The following is a 20,024-nucleotide window of genomic DNA, read 5'->3' on the forward strand; positions in this document are numbered from 1 at the left end:
CCCCAATGTCCATCAGCCAGCTACCCATCCCTCCCACCCCCCACCACTCCAGCAACCCTCAGTTTGTTTCCTGAGATTGGGTCTCTTATGGTTTGTCTCCCTCTCTGGTTTCGTCTTGTTTCATTTTTCCCTCCCTTCCCCTGTGATCCTCTTGTCTTGTTTCTCAAATTCCACCTATCAGTGAGATCATGTGATAATTGTCTTTCTCTCATTGACTTATTTCGCTTAGCATACCCTCTAGTTCACCCAGATCATTGCAAATAGCAAGATTTCATTTTTTGATGGCTGCATAATATTTCATTGTATATATATGTACCACATCTTATTTATCCATTCATCTGTTGATGGACATCTAGGCCTTTTCCATAGTTTGGCTATTGTGGACATTGCTGCTATAAACATTGGGGTGCATGTGCCCTTTCGGATCACTACATTTGTATCTTTGGGGTAAATACCCAGTAGTGCAATTGCTGGGTCGTAGGGTAGCTCTATTTTCAACACTTTGAGGAACCTCTATACTTTTTCCAGAGTGGCTGCACTAGCTTGCATTCCCACCAACAGTGTAGGAGGGTTCCCCTTTCTCCGCATCCCTGCCAACATCTGTCGTTTCCGGACTTGTTAATTTTAGCCATTCTGACTGGTGTGAGGTGGTATCTCATTGAGGTTTTGTTTTGTATTTCCCTGATGCTGAGTGATGTTGAGCACTTCTTCATGTGTCTGTTGGCCATTTGGATGTTGTCTTTGCAGAAATGTCTGTTCATGTCTTCTGCCCATTTCTTGATTAGATTATTTGTTCTTTGGGTGTTTGATAAGTTCTTTATAGATTCTGGATAAAATGTCTTCTGACATGTGCTTTTGTTTTTCATTTTCTTTGGACATAAACTATGAAAATTGAGAAATTAAAGTTTAATAGACACCTAAGTTGGCCTCTTATAATCAGTAGATTATTAAATTTCATTCATGTGAAGTATTTTGTGCTCTTGACAGTTTATTGCATGTTAATACTAGATTAGTAGAAGAAAATGGTTTTGTTAATTTAAAATCACTATGCCAGTTCTTAAAATTTAATTTTAAAGTACCGACATAAGTAGTCTGTGGAGGCTGGCATAGGGTGTAGATAAAACAAAATTGGCTGTGTACTCATAGTTAAAACTGTGTGACGGATACGTGTATATGGTTCATAGAATGTTCTCTTTGCATTTGTATGTGTTTGGAAATTTCCATATTAAAGTCCAGCATATGCTATAGAAACTCTTTGACCTATCTCTCAAATTGGTAGAATATATTTTGCCCATAAATGTAAGTAGTCTAGATGGTTTTGAGTTTTGATCATTTATTTTATAATTCAGGAAGCTGTGAAAATATTTTGGAAAATACGTAGATGTAAGATACTTGAAATATTATCATTGTAGAGTTAGGACTTTCACTAGAAAGTCCTTTCCAATTGGAAACCAGTATTTAGTATTGGTACAAGCCACATTGACATACTGATGGCATTAACAAAGCAAAAAAACCAATAAAGACTTTTTTTTTTCTTTTTCTTCCCTTTCTGCTTTTCTTTTGTTGTTGTTGTTTTTGTTGTTTTTAAAATGACTCCGTTTACTTGTAATTTTAAAATTACATGTTACTGGGCGCCTGGGTGGCTCAGATGGTTAAGCGTCTGCCTTCGGCTCAGGTCATGATCCCAGGGTCCTGGGATTGAGTCCCGCATCGGGCTCTCTGCTCCTTGGGAGCCTGCTTCTCCCTCTGCCTTTCTCTCTCTCTCTCTCTCTGTCTCTCATGAATAAATAAATAAAATCTTTAAAAAAGTAAATAAAGGGCGCCTGGGTGGCTCAGTTGGTTGGGCGACTGCCTTCGGCTCAGGTCATGATCCTGGAGTCCCGGGATTGAGTCCCGCATCGGGCTCCCTGCTCTGCAGGGAGTCTGCTTCTCCCTCTGACCCTCCCCCCTTTCATGCTCTCTCTCTCAGTCTCTCTCTCTCAAATAAAAAAAAATAAAAAATAAAAAATAAATTAAAAAAGTAAATAAAATAAAATTACATGTTACTTGAAGCACCTGACTGGCTCAGTTGGCAGAGCATGTGACTCTTGATCTCAGAGGTGTGAGTTCAAGCCCCATGTTGGGTTTTGTAGAGATTACTTAGAAATAAAATCTTTAAGAAAAATAAATTATGAGTTACTTACTATAAGTAATGAAAAAAAGGTAATAAAGAGTCTGTGTTCTCCCCTTAATCCCCACCTTCCATTCTCACCTGCTGAGGTCACAATGTTGACAATCTGAACCAGGGGCAGCCTGCCACATCTTTTCTCCATGTTTGTTTAAACACAGCTTTTCTTTTAAATGTTGCTAATATTACTTTAATATTACTTACAGTGTACTTTTCTCATTGCATACCTCCTAGACAGAGACCTCTTACAACCCAGTACCTATAGCACTAACATTTTTTTTTAACAGTTGCATAATATTCTGCAGCTGGCTTATACAGTAGTTTCTTTTTTTAATCATTCCCTTATTGGTATTCAGGTGGTTTTCAATTTTTTGCACCATCACAAACACTGTTGAAATTATACGGCTATCCTATATAGATTTCCCCCCATAAGATTGGTTTCCAAAAGGAGAATTTTTGGTTACACAGTTGTCACCTGCAGAATCTAAACAGTTTTGTGCATGTAGCAGAGTATTAGCTGATTTATTAAATTTGTAAATAGGATATGATAATGCTTCCTTTTCTGTTGCCCTTTTCTCTTAGCGCCCTTGTTCTGTAAGTCTGGGTTGGCACGTATTAAAGAGCCCCATAAACTGCCTTCTCAGTAACAATTCAAAACGTGTTAACTGTTACACATGTTGCTTATCTTTTGCAGTACCTTGTCTATACTGATAATGTGTGGGAGGGAAACAAGATTAATAGCTTATTTACACAGTTATTTAATCAGCTAGTCTATATGTTCAAAATTGTTTATATTCTGTAGGTGACAACTGTATAGAGATAATACAGTATGAAGTTTGAGTACTGTAGGATTTCAGAATGCCTAAAACACCTTTGAGGACTGTGTGTTCCATTTAATTCAGCTAATAGAAACTGAAAAATACCTTATGCTGTGTTTTAATGCTAGAACTTGTGTTCTAGTTTGGGGTTCCTGGGTGACTCAGTCGGTTAAGCATCTGAAAAAAGAACTTGATCTAGTTTGATTAGTCGGATAATAGCTCATTGAATTATTTGGGTTATAAGGTTTTTTAATTTTCTGACAGATGTTCGACAAGGACTGATAGGAGTTGGCCTGATAAATGTAGAAGATCGTTCAGGAATTCTTACTCTAGATAAAGGTAAGAGTATGAGTTTTGTATATAGACCTAAGACATAACCATTGCTGTATCATTACAGACCATTTTCTTTATGCTTTTGTCAACTTGAAGGGGAAGCTTCAAGTTTGTAGTTCTCAATCCCTCCTTCTTGAGTGCTCATAAAGCACTCTTGGTGGTTTTTGCTACTGTGGTTATTCAAAAGAGATTAAACCTTTATTCTGTCTGCAAAGCAGCAATTCTCAACCCAAGTTGCATGTATGATTGGCTTTGCTTTTAAAAAATACCGAAGCCAGTGCTGAGGCTTAGACTTTGGTAATTTCCCATGTTTCTGAAGCTTCTAATTTTGTACCCAAAGTTGAGCTTCACAGACTTACAGCACTTAGACCTTTTTACAAGTCAAGATTTCATGTTGGAGAACAAACATTCTCATGTGCTAAATTGTGTTTGTACTTTCAGTAAGTGAAGTTTGACAGTGCACAAATTGAATAAGGCAACCATCTTTGGAGCATGTATTGGTCGTGCTAATTGCTAGAGGTAGAAATGGTCAAATTATAGCTCTGTTCTGGGAGCAGTACAAGGTTGTGGGTGTGAGGGAAGACCGTAGTGGAAGAAGTGAGACTTGGTCTAGGCTTAGATGAATAAATGTTTTTTGTTTTTTATTTTAGTTCCAGGGGCAAGTGGATTTTAATTGCTATTTGAATGCATTAAATCTTTCATATAATCTTGTTCTTACAGATTATAACAACATAGGAAAATTCTTAAATAGAATTTTGGGCATGGAAGTACATCAGCAGAACGCATTATTTCAGTATTTTGCAGACACACTTACAGCGGTTGTTCAAAATGCCAAAAAAAATGGAAGATACGATATGGGAATTTTAGGTAAGTGGAGAAATTTTGAAAATGTCCTGTGTATTCCTAATAATGTGTTCTTTTTCCGTTTATATGTTGCTTTTTCTTGTTCAAGATCTTGGTTCTGGAGATGAAAAAGTGAGGAAAAGTGATGTTAAGAAGTTTTTGACTCCAGGATATTCCACTTCTGGTCACGTAGAGTTATACACTGTAAGTTTGGGAAACGTGCACGTGTAGGCGTAACCACCTGTCATCGGCACTCACAGAAATGAGTGTCATTTAAGTTGTATTATTTCTTTTACAGATTAGTGTGGAGAGGGGAATGTCTTGGGAGGAAGCTACCAAGATTTGGGCTGAGCTGACAGGACCAGATGATGGCTTTTACTTGTCGTTGCAAGTAAGACTTGTCTCCTTGCCATGTGAACTGTTCAGATACATCATGCATTGTTGTTGTCAGCAGTGCAATTATCTATCTACTTTGTGCCGGTTTTCCAATTGTTTAGGTTTTCTCTGTTTTGATAACTTGTCATTTTAACTGGGTTTGTCCTTTTATAGACGCTTTCATTTAATGTATTTTGAGGGGTGTTACTGAGTGTGAGTTTTGAATTATTACACATTCTTAGTTAATTGGACGCCTTTGTTTCGTGGTGCAGTGATCTTCTCTAGGCCTACATAAAGGACTGCATTCATATTTAGTTCTGTAGGCCTTTAGTAAGTTTTCTATCTGAAAGATTCATTTTTTTAGTTAGTGTAAATAATTCCTTAGTATTTGTGGGTAGAGCTAAAGAGGAGGGAAGTGTAAATATGTATGTGTGTATATACCCATACATTTACATACAGGCATACGCACGTCCACAAATGCATGCATGCATATATGTAATCATCTATAGTCCTGGTACAGTATCTTGAATTTTCCTGTTAAAGACTATGGGATTTTTATGTCACCTCTGATCTTTATCTGTGTGCCTTTTCTTCTACAGTAATAATCTTTATTCTCCATGGCACACAGGGTGATAAAAGATTACTGATACTATACTATACCCCAATATTCCCTGAAAATAATTTTGGGAAAAAAGCGTAAGCTTTTTATTTTTTTGCTTTCCCCCATTCTCTCATTTCATTAAAACATAGTTGTGCTATTTCTGCATTCTCAGAGTATGGCACTTCGAAAGTATGCTTTTCTTTTAATACTTAATCTTAGCTCTAAAGGTAATTAATTTAAATTTAATGCTCACCTCTCACTAGTTACTGTCTCTAATTGTTTTGTTTCAAGACTGTTCTGCAGTAGAATCCTCTAGTTCTTGGAAGCATTACTCCCTGAGTTAGTTTGTTTTTAGATTGATCTGTTTGAGAGAGCGCGTGTGCATGCCTGCTTGCAGGGGGAGAGGGAGAGAGAGAATCTCAAGCATACTCCATGCTGAGCAGGGAGCCTGACATGGGGCTCGATCCCAGGACCCTGAGATCATGACTTGAGCTGAAGGCAGATGCTTAACTGACTGAGCCACCCAGGTGCTGCACCAGTGCTTCATTTTTATGGCTGAACAATGTTCCATTGTATGTATATACCACATTTTTTTATTTGCCAAATTTGTAGAGAGACCCAACTGTAAACGAAGACCAGGTTCAAGATGTAACTGCATAAAAGAGACCATATATGGTTATGCCAGCGACAGTGTGAGACCATAAATAAGCTATTTAGAGCAGGTGTCCCCAAACTTCTTCTATAAAGGGTCAGATAGTAAATACTTCAGGTTTTGTAGGCTATGTATAGTTTCTACTATTCTTTCTTACTGTTTTTTTCTTCCTTTTCCCCTCCCTCCCTCTCTCGCTTCCACTGTTCTTAAACTTAGGAGCGTCAGGGCCCAGTTTGGTCGCACTCCTGATTTTACTGGTCCTTGATCCAAGAGCAAAGCTCTCAAACTGAATCTGGCTCCTGATTAAGTTATTTTGTTTTTTTTGAAAATCTTATTGAGGGGAGCCTGGGTGGCTCATTAGATTGAGTGTCTCACTCTTGATTTCGGCTCAGATCATGATTGCAGGGTCATGAGATCGAAGCCCGTTGGGTTTCGCGCTTAGTGCAGAGTCCGCTTGAGATTCTCTCCCTCACTCCCTTTGCCCCTCCCCCGGCTCATGAGCGCCCAGTTGCGCGCGCGCGCTCGCTCTCTCTCTAAAATAAGTAAATTAAAATCTTTCAAATAAAAATCTTACTGAGACATTTGTAGATTCACATGAGGTTATGAGAAGTCATGGAGAAGTTCCTTGTACACCAGTTTCACCAATGGTAACATTTTACAAAACTGTAACATATCAAAACCAGCATTATATCACTATTACATAATTCACCAGATTTTATTCAGATTTCTCCCTTAGATGGGATTTTGATTGGTGCAGATTAGGATCTTGGTTATTGGTTTTTCATTCCAAATTATTGCCAGAATTTACACATTGGTAGATTTTGAGGAACGTGCTGATCGTCATCTTCCTTTGAGTGAAAGGATGTGGTAATACTGGTCCTTTGTTACTTCCTGCATGGCAGCAGGTGATTGGATGTGAGGAGAGGCAGCCTTAGAAGGGGCATCATTCCAGGAAGGTGCAGCTGTTTGTCAGACATGCTTTACAAATGTTTACCATGTGTTAACATTAAGAAAACCATGTCGGAATTACTTTTATTTCCACTGTGGTGTGATGATTTATTTTGTAATTACACTGAACTAACTTGACACTGTAAAGACAGTTTGCACTGTTACATGCTTTAAACACTGTCCTCTAAGTACTCTAATACTTCTATTGAATGTTTCACATCAACTGATAAAACATGTAAAATGTAATTTTTACCTTAACCATTGTTTTATAGACTTTGTGGTAATTATATAAATAATGTTTAAATCATTTGAACAAGTAAACGATAAAGGATTTTTTAATATCCATGAAGAGAAAAGTAAAATACTAAGTTTTTTTCTTTTATCAGTGTAAGAACTATCTTAATATCAAAAGTAGCTCAGTGAGCAATTTGTTTTGTAGAGGAGCTGGCAGTTTCTTTACTTTGAAACTTTTCTTTTTCCTTCAGTTTTCCTCCAGAGATTATTGCTTAGAAATTATTCACCATTCTTAGAGGAGATATTAATTTTTCTAATCTTAATTTTCCTTTAGTTTAATGGGCCTTTTAATAACTCCTTCCTCTTAACATTTCTGCCATAAGTCCAACTTTTTTAAAAAATTAAAAATATATGTAAGTTACATCGTTTGTCTGATGCATCCATTTCTTCCACTTCTGAGTACATATTTATGTATTGTTTGCTCAACATTTTGGCTTTTTCCTGTCATAGCTTTACTGTTTACAAATCATGTGACCTCTCACTTCACTCTTAATGGCAACCCTAGGGAGAGACAACCCTGATGGATTAGTAGATGAATGCAGGGAACCATGGGTGATGAAAATCGTTGTCTTGGAGGTTATGTTTCATTGTAACTTCAAGTAGAGGAAGTTTTTTTTTTTTTTTAATTTTTTTTTTTTTTTAAGATTTTATTTATTTGTCAGAGAAAGCACAAGCAGGGGGAGTAGCAGGCAGAGAGAGAAGCAGCTCCCAACTGAGCAGGGAGCCCGATTCGGGACTCAATCCCAAGACCCTGGGATCATAACCTGAGCCGAAGGCAGATGCTTAACTGACTGAGCCACCCAGGCATCCCGAGAGGAACATTTTTAAACAACGTTTTATTATGAAAAATTTTAAACATAGAGTAGAGGTAAAAGGATTTTCCTCTAAAGAGCCTGCCCCACTACCTAGACTCCTCCCTCATGGATGTCTGAGGCAAGAACATGGACTAGAACAAGTCCGTGTTCAAAATTGTCTCCACTGGACATTTGTGCTTTAAAGCTTTATTCAAAACAATCTTCTAAGGAGTATCTTGACCCTCAGCATATGTGTTCAGCATACCTCACAATTAGGATCCCAGAACTTTCATTTGGGTGGGGCCTTGTGAAACTCAGGGAGATGAGCAACTGCCGTCCTCCCCCATAGTTAGAGATTCATGTGCTTACTCGGCATTACAGTCTTTCAAAGGATTGCATTTGCTAATATGATGGTACAAACAACAAGTTTATCTTAAAGTGTACAGCACAAATCTTTATACTTTCTCGCTTTTTTTTTTTTAAATAGATAAGGAACAACAAGAAAACTGCCATCTTAGTTAAAGAAGTGAACCCTAAAAAGAAGCTTTTCTTAGTTTATAGACCAAATACTGGGAAACAGCTCAAATTAGAAATTTATGCTGATCTAAAAAAGAAATATAAGAAGGTATTTTTTTCATTTGTACATTATACTATTTATGAATACTTTTTTAATAATAATATATTGAAACTGTTTAGGAGAGCTATGTATCTATATTTAAAGTTATTTTGTCAGTTTTTCTATTTGATTACTGGAAAATTGTTTTCAGAAAACATGTTGTCAAGTGTTGTTATATTAAAATCCCAGTCTTAATGTTATCAACCATTAAGAAAATTGTACGACGATTATTTGAAACAACTTGTGTTGTCAAAAAAGGAAACTTCCAGTGCTAACTACAGAAATTAGAACCGCCATATTTATACTTTGCAGTAATTTGTAGTAAAACGGTGAATGACTAAGTTTTTTTCTAACATTACTGTTAATTTTTAGTATTACCTTATATTACTCTTCTTCCTAGCCAGTTTCACTTGTAAACAATTATAATTAAACTAGCTATTTGAAACATTTATTATGTAGGAAGTACCTAATGGCAGGACTTTATGAATGGCATGCAAATGCAGGCAGTAGCAAGGGCCAGATTGTCCGTATCGAGATGACTATAAGTTGGCTTTAGAGACCATAAGAAGGCAACCAGTTTGTTTAAAACAGTACTGTTTCAATGGAATTTTTGTCTTATTTTCACAGGTAGTCTCAGATGATGCCCTGATCCACTGGTTAGATCAGTATAATTCATCTGCAGATACTTGTACTCATGCTTATTGGTTAGTATTTTCATGTTTCTCACCATATTTTCCAAAATGTGATCAAGATTTAATTTAAAAGCACCTTCGCTCTTTTGCTGTCTAAGTCTACAAACAGATTACTGTTAGGTGTCATTCCTTCTATCAGAAATACTTGTTGTATGTCTGTGGACCACACACTCTCTAGGTGTCCCCTCTGTTCTTCACTAATGCTTTGTTACTTCTGACCAACTGTTGTCTGGCAGTATGGACTTGACCATCATTCTTCTTGTTAAGACTTCCTTTTTCTCCCTCCTTCTCTTTTTCCTTCCCTTCCTTTATTTTCTTTTTCCTTTCTTTTTTAAAAACTTTACTGGTGTCCCAAATCAGTTTCATTTTTAAGGCTAGGGAACTTGTAGGAAACTAAGAGTTGCTGACAGCACCAGAAAATGTGTTGTTGAGCCTGGGAAGTGATCCTGGTATGCTACTAGGTTGGCTGGAGGGGTGTTCTTTCAAGTCACTGTGTAATAAATACCTCTTAAAATGTTCATTTCAGGGCCTTGTATGGGATATTTTAATACACTGCAGATCATAGGTCTCACTGTTTTCTTACCCATTAAATAGTCAATAGGATATCCAGCCCACTTTATGAAAAGGAATATAGGATATACATGAATTTAGCTAGGTGGTTTTTAGACACATGTAGGTAGGTAAATTTGATAGGAGCAGTGTTTTGTTTTCATTTTGAGAGCATATTAGTGCTTTTGGAAATTAGGAAAGGCTTTCAAGATAAAATATTTTTAAAGTTAACTTACAAAAATCCTCTCTAAAACATTTGCTTTGAGTATTAGCAAGAAAGGTGCCCAGTACTATGTATTCTCTTGAATTATTATTTGAAAGATAATTTTATTGATGAATTATGTAAATTTAACCACAAACCATGTCTTCCTGTTTTACAGTTTTTAAAAAATTTACTGGTTTCATTATTTTGGTTTGCTGAAGCCTTTCCTAGTTACATGATTTAGAATATATTGGTTGTTTAATAATTTTTAGAGGTAACTGGCAAAATTATTTGATAAACTAGCATCAATATAGTAAATGAATGGATGTTAAAATGACAGACCTTTTAAATGGATATCAAAACCAGTAAGTCAAACCTTTTACAAGGAGTCAAGACTCAGAAATTTTATTTTCTAAAATAAATCTTAGAAACTTAAATCAGCAGTGATACCTTAAATTGGAAAGGATAATCCAATATGCCAAAAGATGTTATTTATGAAACTGTCAGTAAAGAAAGGCAAATCGTGCCAGGACATTTTCCACTTGAAACATAGGTAGACTTTGTAAGCCTTATGTGTGTGTTTGTGTGCGCACGCATGTGTGTATGTATATACATATATATTTTCCCCCCTATCTGTCCTAGGCGTGGCAACTGCAAAAAAGCCAGCTTGGGATTAGTTTGTGAAATAGGTCTTCGTTGCCGCACGTATTATGTATTATGTGGCTCCGTTCTGAGTGTCTGGACAAAGGTTGAAGGTGTTCTGGCATCTGTCAGTGGCACAAATGTGAAGATGCAGATAGTTCGGCTAAGAACAGAGGATGGACAACGGATTGTAGGTGAGTCTAATTTTGGGGGGTTGAGCTGTTGGAAAAAATCAGATCCTTTTTTTAATTTTGATTCTTACATTTTAAAATCTCAGTATCTATTGCAGTAGTGGAATAGAGCTTGATTTATATGTTCTTGAAAGGTTGAATGGAAGTTAAGCCTTTGTTGATTCTGGCTTAAGTTATGATATGGTCATTTATTTTATGCTGCTCTCAGTTGTTCCTGCTCCCCTTCCTCACTGGTGTAAAGACTAAGCCCAGCCTCTTGCTGAGGAGTCCCTGAAGTCTACTGTTTACATTCACTGAGCCAAACAGAGACTGAAACTAAAGTTACTGTGCAGAGAGGCCGGCTTGGAGTTGTGCAGAGAGCATGGGCAGAGCGGGCCAGCTGTGCCCACCATTCACTCACTGACAGGCTTCGCAGGGATCCCTGCTGCTTCATGTTTGTTTCATTTGCCACAACCTTCCATTTTTATCATGGGTTGCAGATGGGCAGTCTGTGGGCCAGAGTCCGTGAACATTTTTTTGACCCTCAAATATTTTCGGTTATTGCAAGTTTGGATTTGAATTAGTTTCCACCATTTAAAAGTCAAAAGCCTGGTTTTTCGTTTTCTCAAAAGGTGTGCACATGCACCAGCTTATGTGAAATCTTGAGCCCCTGTTCCCAGGTGAGAGGAGTTAAAGTTCCTTTACCCAGGACGTATACTTTCCACAGTTTACTAACATCTGTACTGTCCCCACTTGGAAGTTGGCTGCTTCAGTCAGCGTTTGAATTTGCAGCCAGTATCCTGCAGTCTTTTGCTACATTAGTACTTGCCCAAGAAGGTTGTGTTAGGTGCGTCTGTGGAGCTACAAAGATAGCAGAGAGAGAGAGAGAGACTGTACTTGACCTTCTAGTCCACCACCAAGAGGGTGGTGTTGCCGTAGACGTGCATATGCTTAGGTATTTGTGGGTAACGCTGCCGAGGAATTGGATTACTTCTGAAGGGGCCAGTTCAGTTATTAGGTATTCATTTAGTTTTTGTGTGGCGTCGTCTTCGTTACACTTAATACTATGCTTCATTTGGAATGTGCTGTGAAGCTGTAAAATACAGCTCTCCTGGATGCAGCCTTCCTAAATTCTTGTTTCTAATTGCAGGTTTGATCATTCCTGCAAATTGTGTGTCTCCTCTTGTAAATCTCCTGTCAACTTCAGACCAGTCTCAACAGCTTGCGGTCCAACAGAAACAGCTCTGGCAGCAGCGTCACCCACAGAGCATCGCCAACTTGAGCAACGCATAAGAACAGACAGGTTTCGACATGGATGTATCTGAAATGCTGTTGAAGCATATCATTTGCATAAAAATCAGGGACAGTTTCCAAAGAATTATAATTTTTTTTCAGTTGTGCTCTCTCTAGTTAATTTTTTTGGGAATAAGGACAAACCTGGAATAGATAGCAAAACTGAAAATCAGCAGTGCCGATGGTGGTACATATGTCTTTCCTTCGCTTTTCCCATGGTACTTCCCATATGCTTTTACTTTGGGTGAGCAGAGGGATATGTGCGCGTGCGTGTGTGTCTGTTTGTTTGTGAGTTTGTTAAAGGCTACAAACCACAATTGGTTTAAAAATGCTTGGAACTTCCCAAACTGGCTTTACTTTTATGTTACACAGTGCTCAGGGTTAACGCAGTACATCCATGCAATTGCTGTGGGAGTTATCCCCAGATGCATGTGTTTTGAGTCTATAAATATAGAAAATATATATTGGTTTCTTTTTCCAACTTATTAAACAATAGGTTTATTAAAGCATGAAATGAAAGGTTGCATATCATGCATTCAGGTTTTTTTCTAGTTTTTGTTCTGACAGTGCATGTCTTTGAAAGCATGTGTAAACAAGATTAAAACGAGTCAAGTAACGGAGAGAAACTTTGTAGATGTACAGCATTGGTTATTGCATTTTTATAGTGTTTATACCTGGGTATTGCTTCTCACCCTGCAAATTCCACTCCCAGGCCCATTCTCCCTGCCCCAAGTTTCTTGTCAAGGTAATGAGTACATAACATTTTTTGTGGTAAAACTCTTAAAAAGTTAATTTTAATGTATTAATAGTATTCCTAATGTGTGCTGCAGAAACGGCTACAAGCCTGCTTTTCTTAAAATTACATTTTCCTTAACTTAAAGATAGTTTTAGAAGTACAAATTGGCTTCCATCTTGCAAACAATCTTTTTTTTTACTTCATTATCTTAATTTGTCACTCATAAAAAAGGAAACCGTACTTGAGCTGTAAACTAGACAATGAGGAGACACTTGAGGCTTCTGCTGTATGTTTATTTCTTGTTGTTATTGTTGTTACCCAGTAACTTGAATATTGTTTAATGTGTTGTAAGACATTGTAGAGTTTATCTCAAGCTGTTAAAAATGGTAATGTACAAATGTGAATAGACACTTATCTATAATATGGGTAAGTTTTGTTTCGCCTATAATAGATGTTTATAAAAACAAGTGAGGGGACAATTGGTTTTTTTGTTTCCTTTTGTTTTCCTCCCCCCCCCTTTTTTTTTTTGCTTGCACAGGTTGCACTATTGAAAAATTGAGATTGTATAAACCTGGTCAAAAGCTACAAGATACCACAGTCTTGTAGATGTCTAATAAAAAGTTATTATACTAACCAGAAGTGGACTCGTGTTTAGGTCCTCACCACTTGCAGAAGCAGTCTGTGACGGGGATTCTGCAGAACTTGTGTGTTGCTCAGCATTCCAGGTAGCCTTCTGTTTGGGCTTCTATTGGGCTCGCCCTCAAAATTGAGATGGTATTGAGGAAGGGGTGAAATGATAGTACTTTTGAATGTTGCTCAAGTTGAATTGTTCTCTTTTGTTACTTTTTAAACTTCTAGCAGAACCAGGTGGGATGGATGTTCAGTGATGGAAAGCTAGGGCTTTCATCTTCCTGTGTTTCTTTAAGCCTGAGTTTGCTTATGTCAAGTTTACCATAAGTTTCCTTTAGATTTATTTATTCTTAATACCTAGGAGAACACATTGACAGTAATTTCTGTTCTTTGGCATGTTTTGCCAAGTGGATGCAACTTTTATCCTCAGTCTAGGCTTTCTATCTCAGGCAGTGATCCATCTGAATATCAACCAGTGTTCCTTGTTAGGGCCACTAGACCCAGCTGGCAGCCAAGAGCAGATTGTCCCACCTGCAGCAAAACTTCTCAGTTAATTCCTGTCTTTTTAAACCGGTAGTCTGTTCAGTGTCCATCAACACACTAAAGTGAAATAGAATTGGGGAAGGGAACCCTAACAGACCTGTTCCCCTCAGTGAAACAAAATGGCAGGGTTAGGGAAGACAGATTCTCATAGGCTCTTGGCCCAACTTTCTCTTTTGTGTGGGGGGTATCTTTTTTTGCAGGGTATGCTTACTTCCAAGCAGCATCAGTACGAGAATTCTGTAGCATGCAGTTGGTTGACGCCCATAATTCCTGATGTAATGTTTGCTCTTTTGAACAGCTATCTTGATGCAAAGGGCATGTGTATGTACTGTTCTTTGAGGAACAGCTTTGTTTTGCTTTTAAAAATAAGGTCCAGAAATAAGGCCTCTGAAAAGTCTCCGAGGAGACCTCAAAAAGGCGACCAATGTAAATGGAAGGGGATTTGAGGTGCCACATGCCCCTGCCCATCATGCCCATCATGGCGTGGAGTGTGTTGAGCACCAAGAGTCTGCTGCTCATCCCCCTCTCTGGAGGCTGAACATAGGACCTTTACACTGTGCCCTTATCTAAGTCAGCAAGTTCAGGTTGGCCAGCATGGGAAAACCCAGGATTCAAGGTCCTCCTCTGTCAAAAAATCAAGTCTTAACAACAGCTAACTTCTGTAAAACAGGTCCATGTATTTCAGGATCTGAATGCCACGTCTGACCCCAGGGCCTTGTTGAACCCGATGTGAGTCCATTTGGCCCCTGCAATGCCTTTCCTCCCTTTTTAGCAATATGGCTCTGAGCACAAAAGATTCGATTGTAAATCATGTTCGTGTTTTCAGAGTTTACAGTGTCATTTGTGCTGAAAACCACTTTCTGAGTCCAGAGCTGCTCAGATGGTATCTTGGGGGTAATTCATGTTCCCCGAGTTTAGCAATCTCCACACCACAAGGTCTCTATCTGCAGTTCAGTGGGATTATCCAGATATAGGCATCAATGATGTGTATTCCTCAAAGTATTAACGGAGTATTTCTTTAAACACAACTTGATCAAAAAGTAAATATCTTAAGGAATTTTCCCTTTTTGCTGCTATATTGCAGATAGACTCTTCAATATCTTTTCTTTACATCTGTATATAAGTTAGCAAGAACTTGCATCCAAAGCAATGTACTAGTTTGTGTTTGTGTACATATATTTATTCCAGTCCAATTAATTAGCACTTCAGAAAATTTTTTTGGCTGCAACAGGAACCCTTTTCATTTTAGTGTGCTTCATCTGTAAAGGTAAAAGTTCTAGATTACCAAGCTCCAGGGGACTGTAACATCTTAGAGGTTTTGTGTCTGCAGCCCCTGGGGCATTCATTTGCTAGCCTCCATGTGATACTATTAGAACTCCTAATAGGCACGACCAGAAAGGGCACCAGGACAGCATTTACAGTTGTATAATGCGAGCCTTTTCCCCCACCCCCTCTACTTCCCAGTTAGCACGAAGGCAAAAAGCAGTAGATTACAAATGATTGGTGCATCTCAGTTTATGAAAGTAGGAGCAGAGAAAAAGTATTTTCCCTTTTGGTCCTTTTCTTGATAAGATATTAAGAGGAAGGTCCATGTCTACGATCTCTTACTTTAAAAACGTACCTGAGTGATACTTGGTAGTTTCTGAGAATGGTGCTACGTAAGAGTTGCTGTTAGGCCTGGGATCCAGTTAGCCGGACGTTGGGTTAGTTCAGGCATCCCAGTAGCAAAGGCAGGCACTGTGATGATGGGCATCACATCACACCCTTGTGTCTGGGCTCTCCCTGGCTAAGCACATACCCACACACAGGGCTGTGCACACTTTGCTGTTGGGGTACGGCAGGCAGTTCATGTCGTGGCTGCAGCTGCAAGCAGAAACGGTTTCTGAAAGTTCCTCATGGCATGCCAATTATCGAATATGAATGCAGTGTCTTTAAAGGGCATATAAGTGAAGGAAACACATCTAGATACCCGCAACTCAAGTTAGCTAGTAGTTTTTTTCTGAGTACTTGAGGTGAAATCCAAGACCCACCTTCTTATTTTAGGCTGTACTTATATATATGTACATAAATGTGTATATATAGAAATGTTGAGTTCTTTTGAATTCTGAATGTAAATATTTCTTGTAAATTGGGACCCCACCCACTTGTTTTTCCCTTTCCCTCTTCCCTTCAATCCTATTTATTCTTTTCTTGACTTCCCATATGGGGCATCTTACAATTTTTTTTATACAAAAGTATGGAAAACTTCTTCGTTGAATTTGTTCATATATTTTAGAATTCAGTTTTGCATCTTTACTATAGAATTCCTATGTCTATTTTGTGTTAATATTTTTCAACATGCCTGATTGTGTTTGCATTTTTATTACAAATTTTTACTGTGTGCAATGCATTGTATTGGGGGGAATGTACTTGAGTGCAATTTCTGATACTGTCATTATATGACTAGTTATGCTCATTTATGTTGCTCTTTGGAAGCTATAGTGAGCCTGATGTTTTCACATAAAAAAAAATGTCCTCCCAAGACTTCCTTTAAGCTCCTCTAACTTCTTCAGTGCATTTGGGATCCAATGTACCTCTTCAGTAACCCGACTTGCTCCTACCCTTACAGTTTTCCAGGCCTGTACCAAAGTTTTCATCTGTGTGGCTCTCCAGCTGAGAAGAAAATCTTGCAGATCTGACAGTAATTGATGGCCTGCTGCTGGCTGCAAAGTTTCTGTGTTTTTTAAAGAAGTCAGGCCTATACTTTTAACCTGCAAATAAGAAATCAGAAATTTACTTTGCAGTGAGCACAGGTAATCTGCTTCTGCTCTCACCTGTTAAGGATTCTAATAGCGGATGGGGAGACTGGCCCGGTACATGTGGGTCTCCATAAAGAATGTACTTGAAGGAACAGTTGTCCTCCCAGAGAGAGCAACACAACTGCTCTGGAGGCTTCCATGAGCCTTCAGTTCATGGGTTGATTCTGTGCTGAGGGTAGAAGAGGCCGTTAACTCTGGGTGGACTGGCCAGCAGGCTCCCCTGCGCCTCTCTCACCACTAGTATACTCCTGGGAGTTGCCCTTGACTGGATGGAGCAGCCAGAAACCTCATTGCTGAGCTGGATTAAAGCATTCTTGATAATGAGTGTTGCCAGCAGGGAAGGACCCAGGGGTGGCTCGTGAAAATGGTGGTAATTATCTGCTGGGAGGCAGACATTGGGTTTTTTTACTTAAAAATTTTGCACTTTGAAGAAAATGTTCCTCCATGACTTTCAGGAGGGCTTGCCGTGAGCATTTCTTGGGCCTTTCACTCATGTACGTGTTTCATTTACCTGTCGAACTTGCTAGACTTGTTGAAAGTTTACAAGTTGTCTGCATGTAGATAAGCCTTTGGAACCTAGCATATCTTAAATTAGGGCCTGTCAGAGATGCGCTCCAGTGGGAGTCCCGGCTCAGACCCACCGTGCCCACTCCCTGCCTCTGGTGCCCGAGGAGTGGTGAGCGGGGCAGCGTGCAGCAGCCATCCCGGGCGCTGCAGTGGCGGGACAGCTCAGAGCGCCCGCCGGCGTGAGCCCAGCAAGGGACGCAGCCTGGCCAAGTTGGTTCTTCTGCTTCTCGAAGCTCAGGCCTCCCCCGGGTCTGAGGGTCAATCCGCAGGCGCCTTAGTGAGCACGCCCCATTCTTCCACCTCCCCACCCCTAGGGCCTTTCTTGCTGTGACGGCATCTGTAGCACTGAAGAGGATAAAGAAGCTTTGAGCCTTCTTTCCGACTTCCACATCAGGGGCAGAGAGCTTGTTTCTTCTACATAGCACATTGTAGTCTCACCGCCATTAGGGAGAAAAACCATCCTGTTCATGGTTTATACGGAATTTGCAAACTACTGATCGTTATTTTTCAATAACCACTTGTATCTACCATCAACCATGAGAGGTGGGAAGAGGTATGCTGTATCTCTGCAATAAAACTTTTGCCAGGTTCTACCTCTGCTGAGCAAAGGATACTTTTATACTAAGTAGGCATAGGTCTTCCTCCTTTACTGATCTGACTTGGTGCGTCTCGAGACAACGTGTGATGGAATCCAAAGACAATTTGAAACTAAGGTGGATGTAAACTCTTGGTGGTTTTTATTTGGTTCTCTTTTTTTATATCTCCCTTTGTATATTGCTCCTCTGTCTTGAATGTCCGTTCGTGTACGAAGGGTACGCACTGCTTCATTCAGCCTTCCACGGTCAATCCAGTACCGAGTGTCCAGAAGCGATGGTTCCAACCATTCTGATATGTAACTTTAAAAATTGGGTCTCATGCAATAAACATGTGTTGGCTGCATTTAGCGAGGTTTACCCTTGCAAGTAAAAAACGATCAACCATGAAGCATAACAAACTCTGTATTTAGTTTTTTGTTGTCGTGTTTTTTGTTTTTTTCTTTTTTTTTTTGTAAGATTCTTAAATAAATTAAACTGGCTAATACGGCTTTTCTCTGTTTGTGTTTTCTTTCTCCGGGTCCTGAGCTCCCGTCCGAGCTGTATTTATGCCACCGTCTTCTCCTAGAGAGCTTTCATTTTGGGGGCTTGGACTTTCTTAATGTTGGCATTTTATTTAGAATGAATTAGAGAAGACTTCTCCGTGTGGCTCGGCTGGAACCCAGCAAGCACTCTTCAGAGCAGAAAAGGTACACCCTGCCACACGTGGGCACAGCTCAGTAGGTCTGGGCAGGGGTCCTGCCACGGCTTCTGAGACTTACCTCACGGAGTCTTTCCCGAAAGATGCCACAAAACGGAAGGGTGGCCACAAGGATTAGAAGGCTTGGGGACACAAGGCTCTTTCTTTAAAATCATTCCTGGTGTTGAGCAACCGCCCAGTCTGTGAGTCCCAAAATTTGAGCTCTGCTTAGGAAAAAACGAACTAGTGTAGAAAACCGTCGGCATACTGTGCGCCTACCGTGTGCCGGCCGCTGTGGAGCACTTGCCGTATTCCTTTCCGTGGCTTTCAGTCCTCCTGTAGGTTTCAGAGGAAGTCACTTTGCTCAGAAGCCATGAAAGGTGTTTCTCATTTTTGTGGGATTGGTGCCTGTACTAAGGGTTTTATAAGTAACTGTTGTGCGTCCAGCGTTGGGTCACACGCTGGGTACTTCCTCTCATGTCAAGACCGTAAACGAGCAAGCAGATGGGATTCTTGTGGTTATGGGAGTTAAGAAAACATCAGGAATGCTATGTGCCTGAGCCTAGGAGGTGACTGCGCATGGCGTTGAGAAAGCTGGAGTGGATGGAGGAGGGAGTGGTGCAGCCTTAGGCTACTATTGAGCTCTGGGGCTCCTTGACAGAGAAATAAGGGTTGGCCAGGAAGTCCAGTCAGCTCCTTGCCCTGGCCTTGGGAAGCAGAGAACAGGGAAAGAGGGGAAGAGAAGACACCACAGAAAGAAGATCAGTTACCTCCCCTGCAAGGTTTGCGTACCCTCACTCTAAACTTTACAGATGAGGAGACGAGCACAGTTCTGGGAGCCAGCACGGGGTGGGGTTCTGTCCAGCCTAGGTGTCCTGGGCCAGGAGTTAGCACTGCTGTCCTGGAGAAAGGCAGAGGGAAGGGGTGTGGGGAGGGAGGGATGGGGATGCATGGATGGGTTTTTTTTCTTTTTTTAAAGATTTTATTTATTTGACAGAGCACAAGCAGAGGCAGGGGGTGCAGAGGAAGAAGCAGGCTCCCGGCTGAGCAGGAAGCCCGATGCAGGACTCGATCCCAGGACCCTGGGATCATGACCTGAGCCGAAGGCAGCCGCTTAACTGACTGAGCCACCCAGGTGTCCCCGCATTTTGTTTTTGTTTTTAATGTTTGGAATATGGCTTGTTTGTTAGTCTTTGTGTGGTTTGAAATGCTTAAGAGAATCATAATTTGTAGCTTGGAATTCTTAAGGGAATTTAATCAAATTTGTAAATGGTATTAATGTTTAGGGGAATTTAATCTGTCAAATACATGAGGTAATTGAGTATTAATTGAACAAGTGAGAGGGAGTGTTTTACATTTTAACCAAAGTTTTTATTTTAATTTTTTTAAAGGGATAGCATTGTTTTTTGTTTTTTGGGTTTTTTTTTTTGGTTTTTGTTTTTTTTTTCAGATTTTATTTGTCAGAGAGCACAAGCGGGGTGGGGGGGAG

General features: G+C 39.6%; 1 protein-coding gene across 4 annotated transcripts in view; it reads left to right on the forward strand.

The window, feature by feature from the left end:
* Positions 1-18,343, forward strand: part of SBNO1 (strawberry notch homolog 1) — a 57,392-nt gene extending 39,049 nt beyond the window's left edge. For 3 of the 4 annotated variants that reach the window (XM_045887799.3, XM_045887801.3, XM_045887800.3), the window contains exons 25-32: positions 3,250-3,324; positions 4,039-4,185; positions 4,271-4,365; positions 4,460-4,552; positions 8,313-8,450; positions 9,069-9,145; positions 10,527-10,720; positions 11,847-18,343. In XM_045887799.3, coding sequence (XP_045743755.1) covers positions 3,250-3,324; positions 4,039-4,185; positions 4,271-4,365; positions 4,460-4,552; positions 8,313-8,450; positions 9,069-9,145; positions 10,527-10,720; positions 11,847-11,989 — 962 coding nt within the window. In that variant the 3' untranslated portion in view covers positions 11,990-18,343. The remainder of the gene's footprint in view (positions 1-3,249; positions 3,325-4,038; positions 4,186-4,270; positions 4,366-4,459; positions 4,553-8,312; positions 8,451-9,068; positions 9,146-10,526; positions 10,721-11,846) is intronic. The other variant, XM_045887802.3, reaches the window with a different exon arrangement.
* The last annotated feature ends 1,681 nt before the right edge of the window (positions 18,344-20,024 follow it).

The sequence above is a fragment of the Mirounga angustirostris genome, unplaced genomic scaffold (assembly GCF_029215605.1).
Source record: "Mirounga angustirostris isolate CCGP_5_RB_7025 unplaced genomic scaffold, mMirAng1.0.hap1 SCAF_14, whole genome shotgun sequence".
Taxonomy (NCBI): domain Eukaryota; kingdom Metazoa; phylum Chordata; class Mammalia; order Carnivora; family Phocidae; genus Mirounga; species Mirounga angustirostris.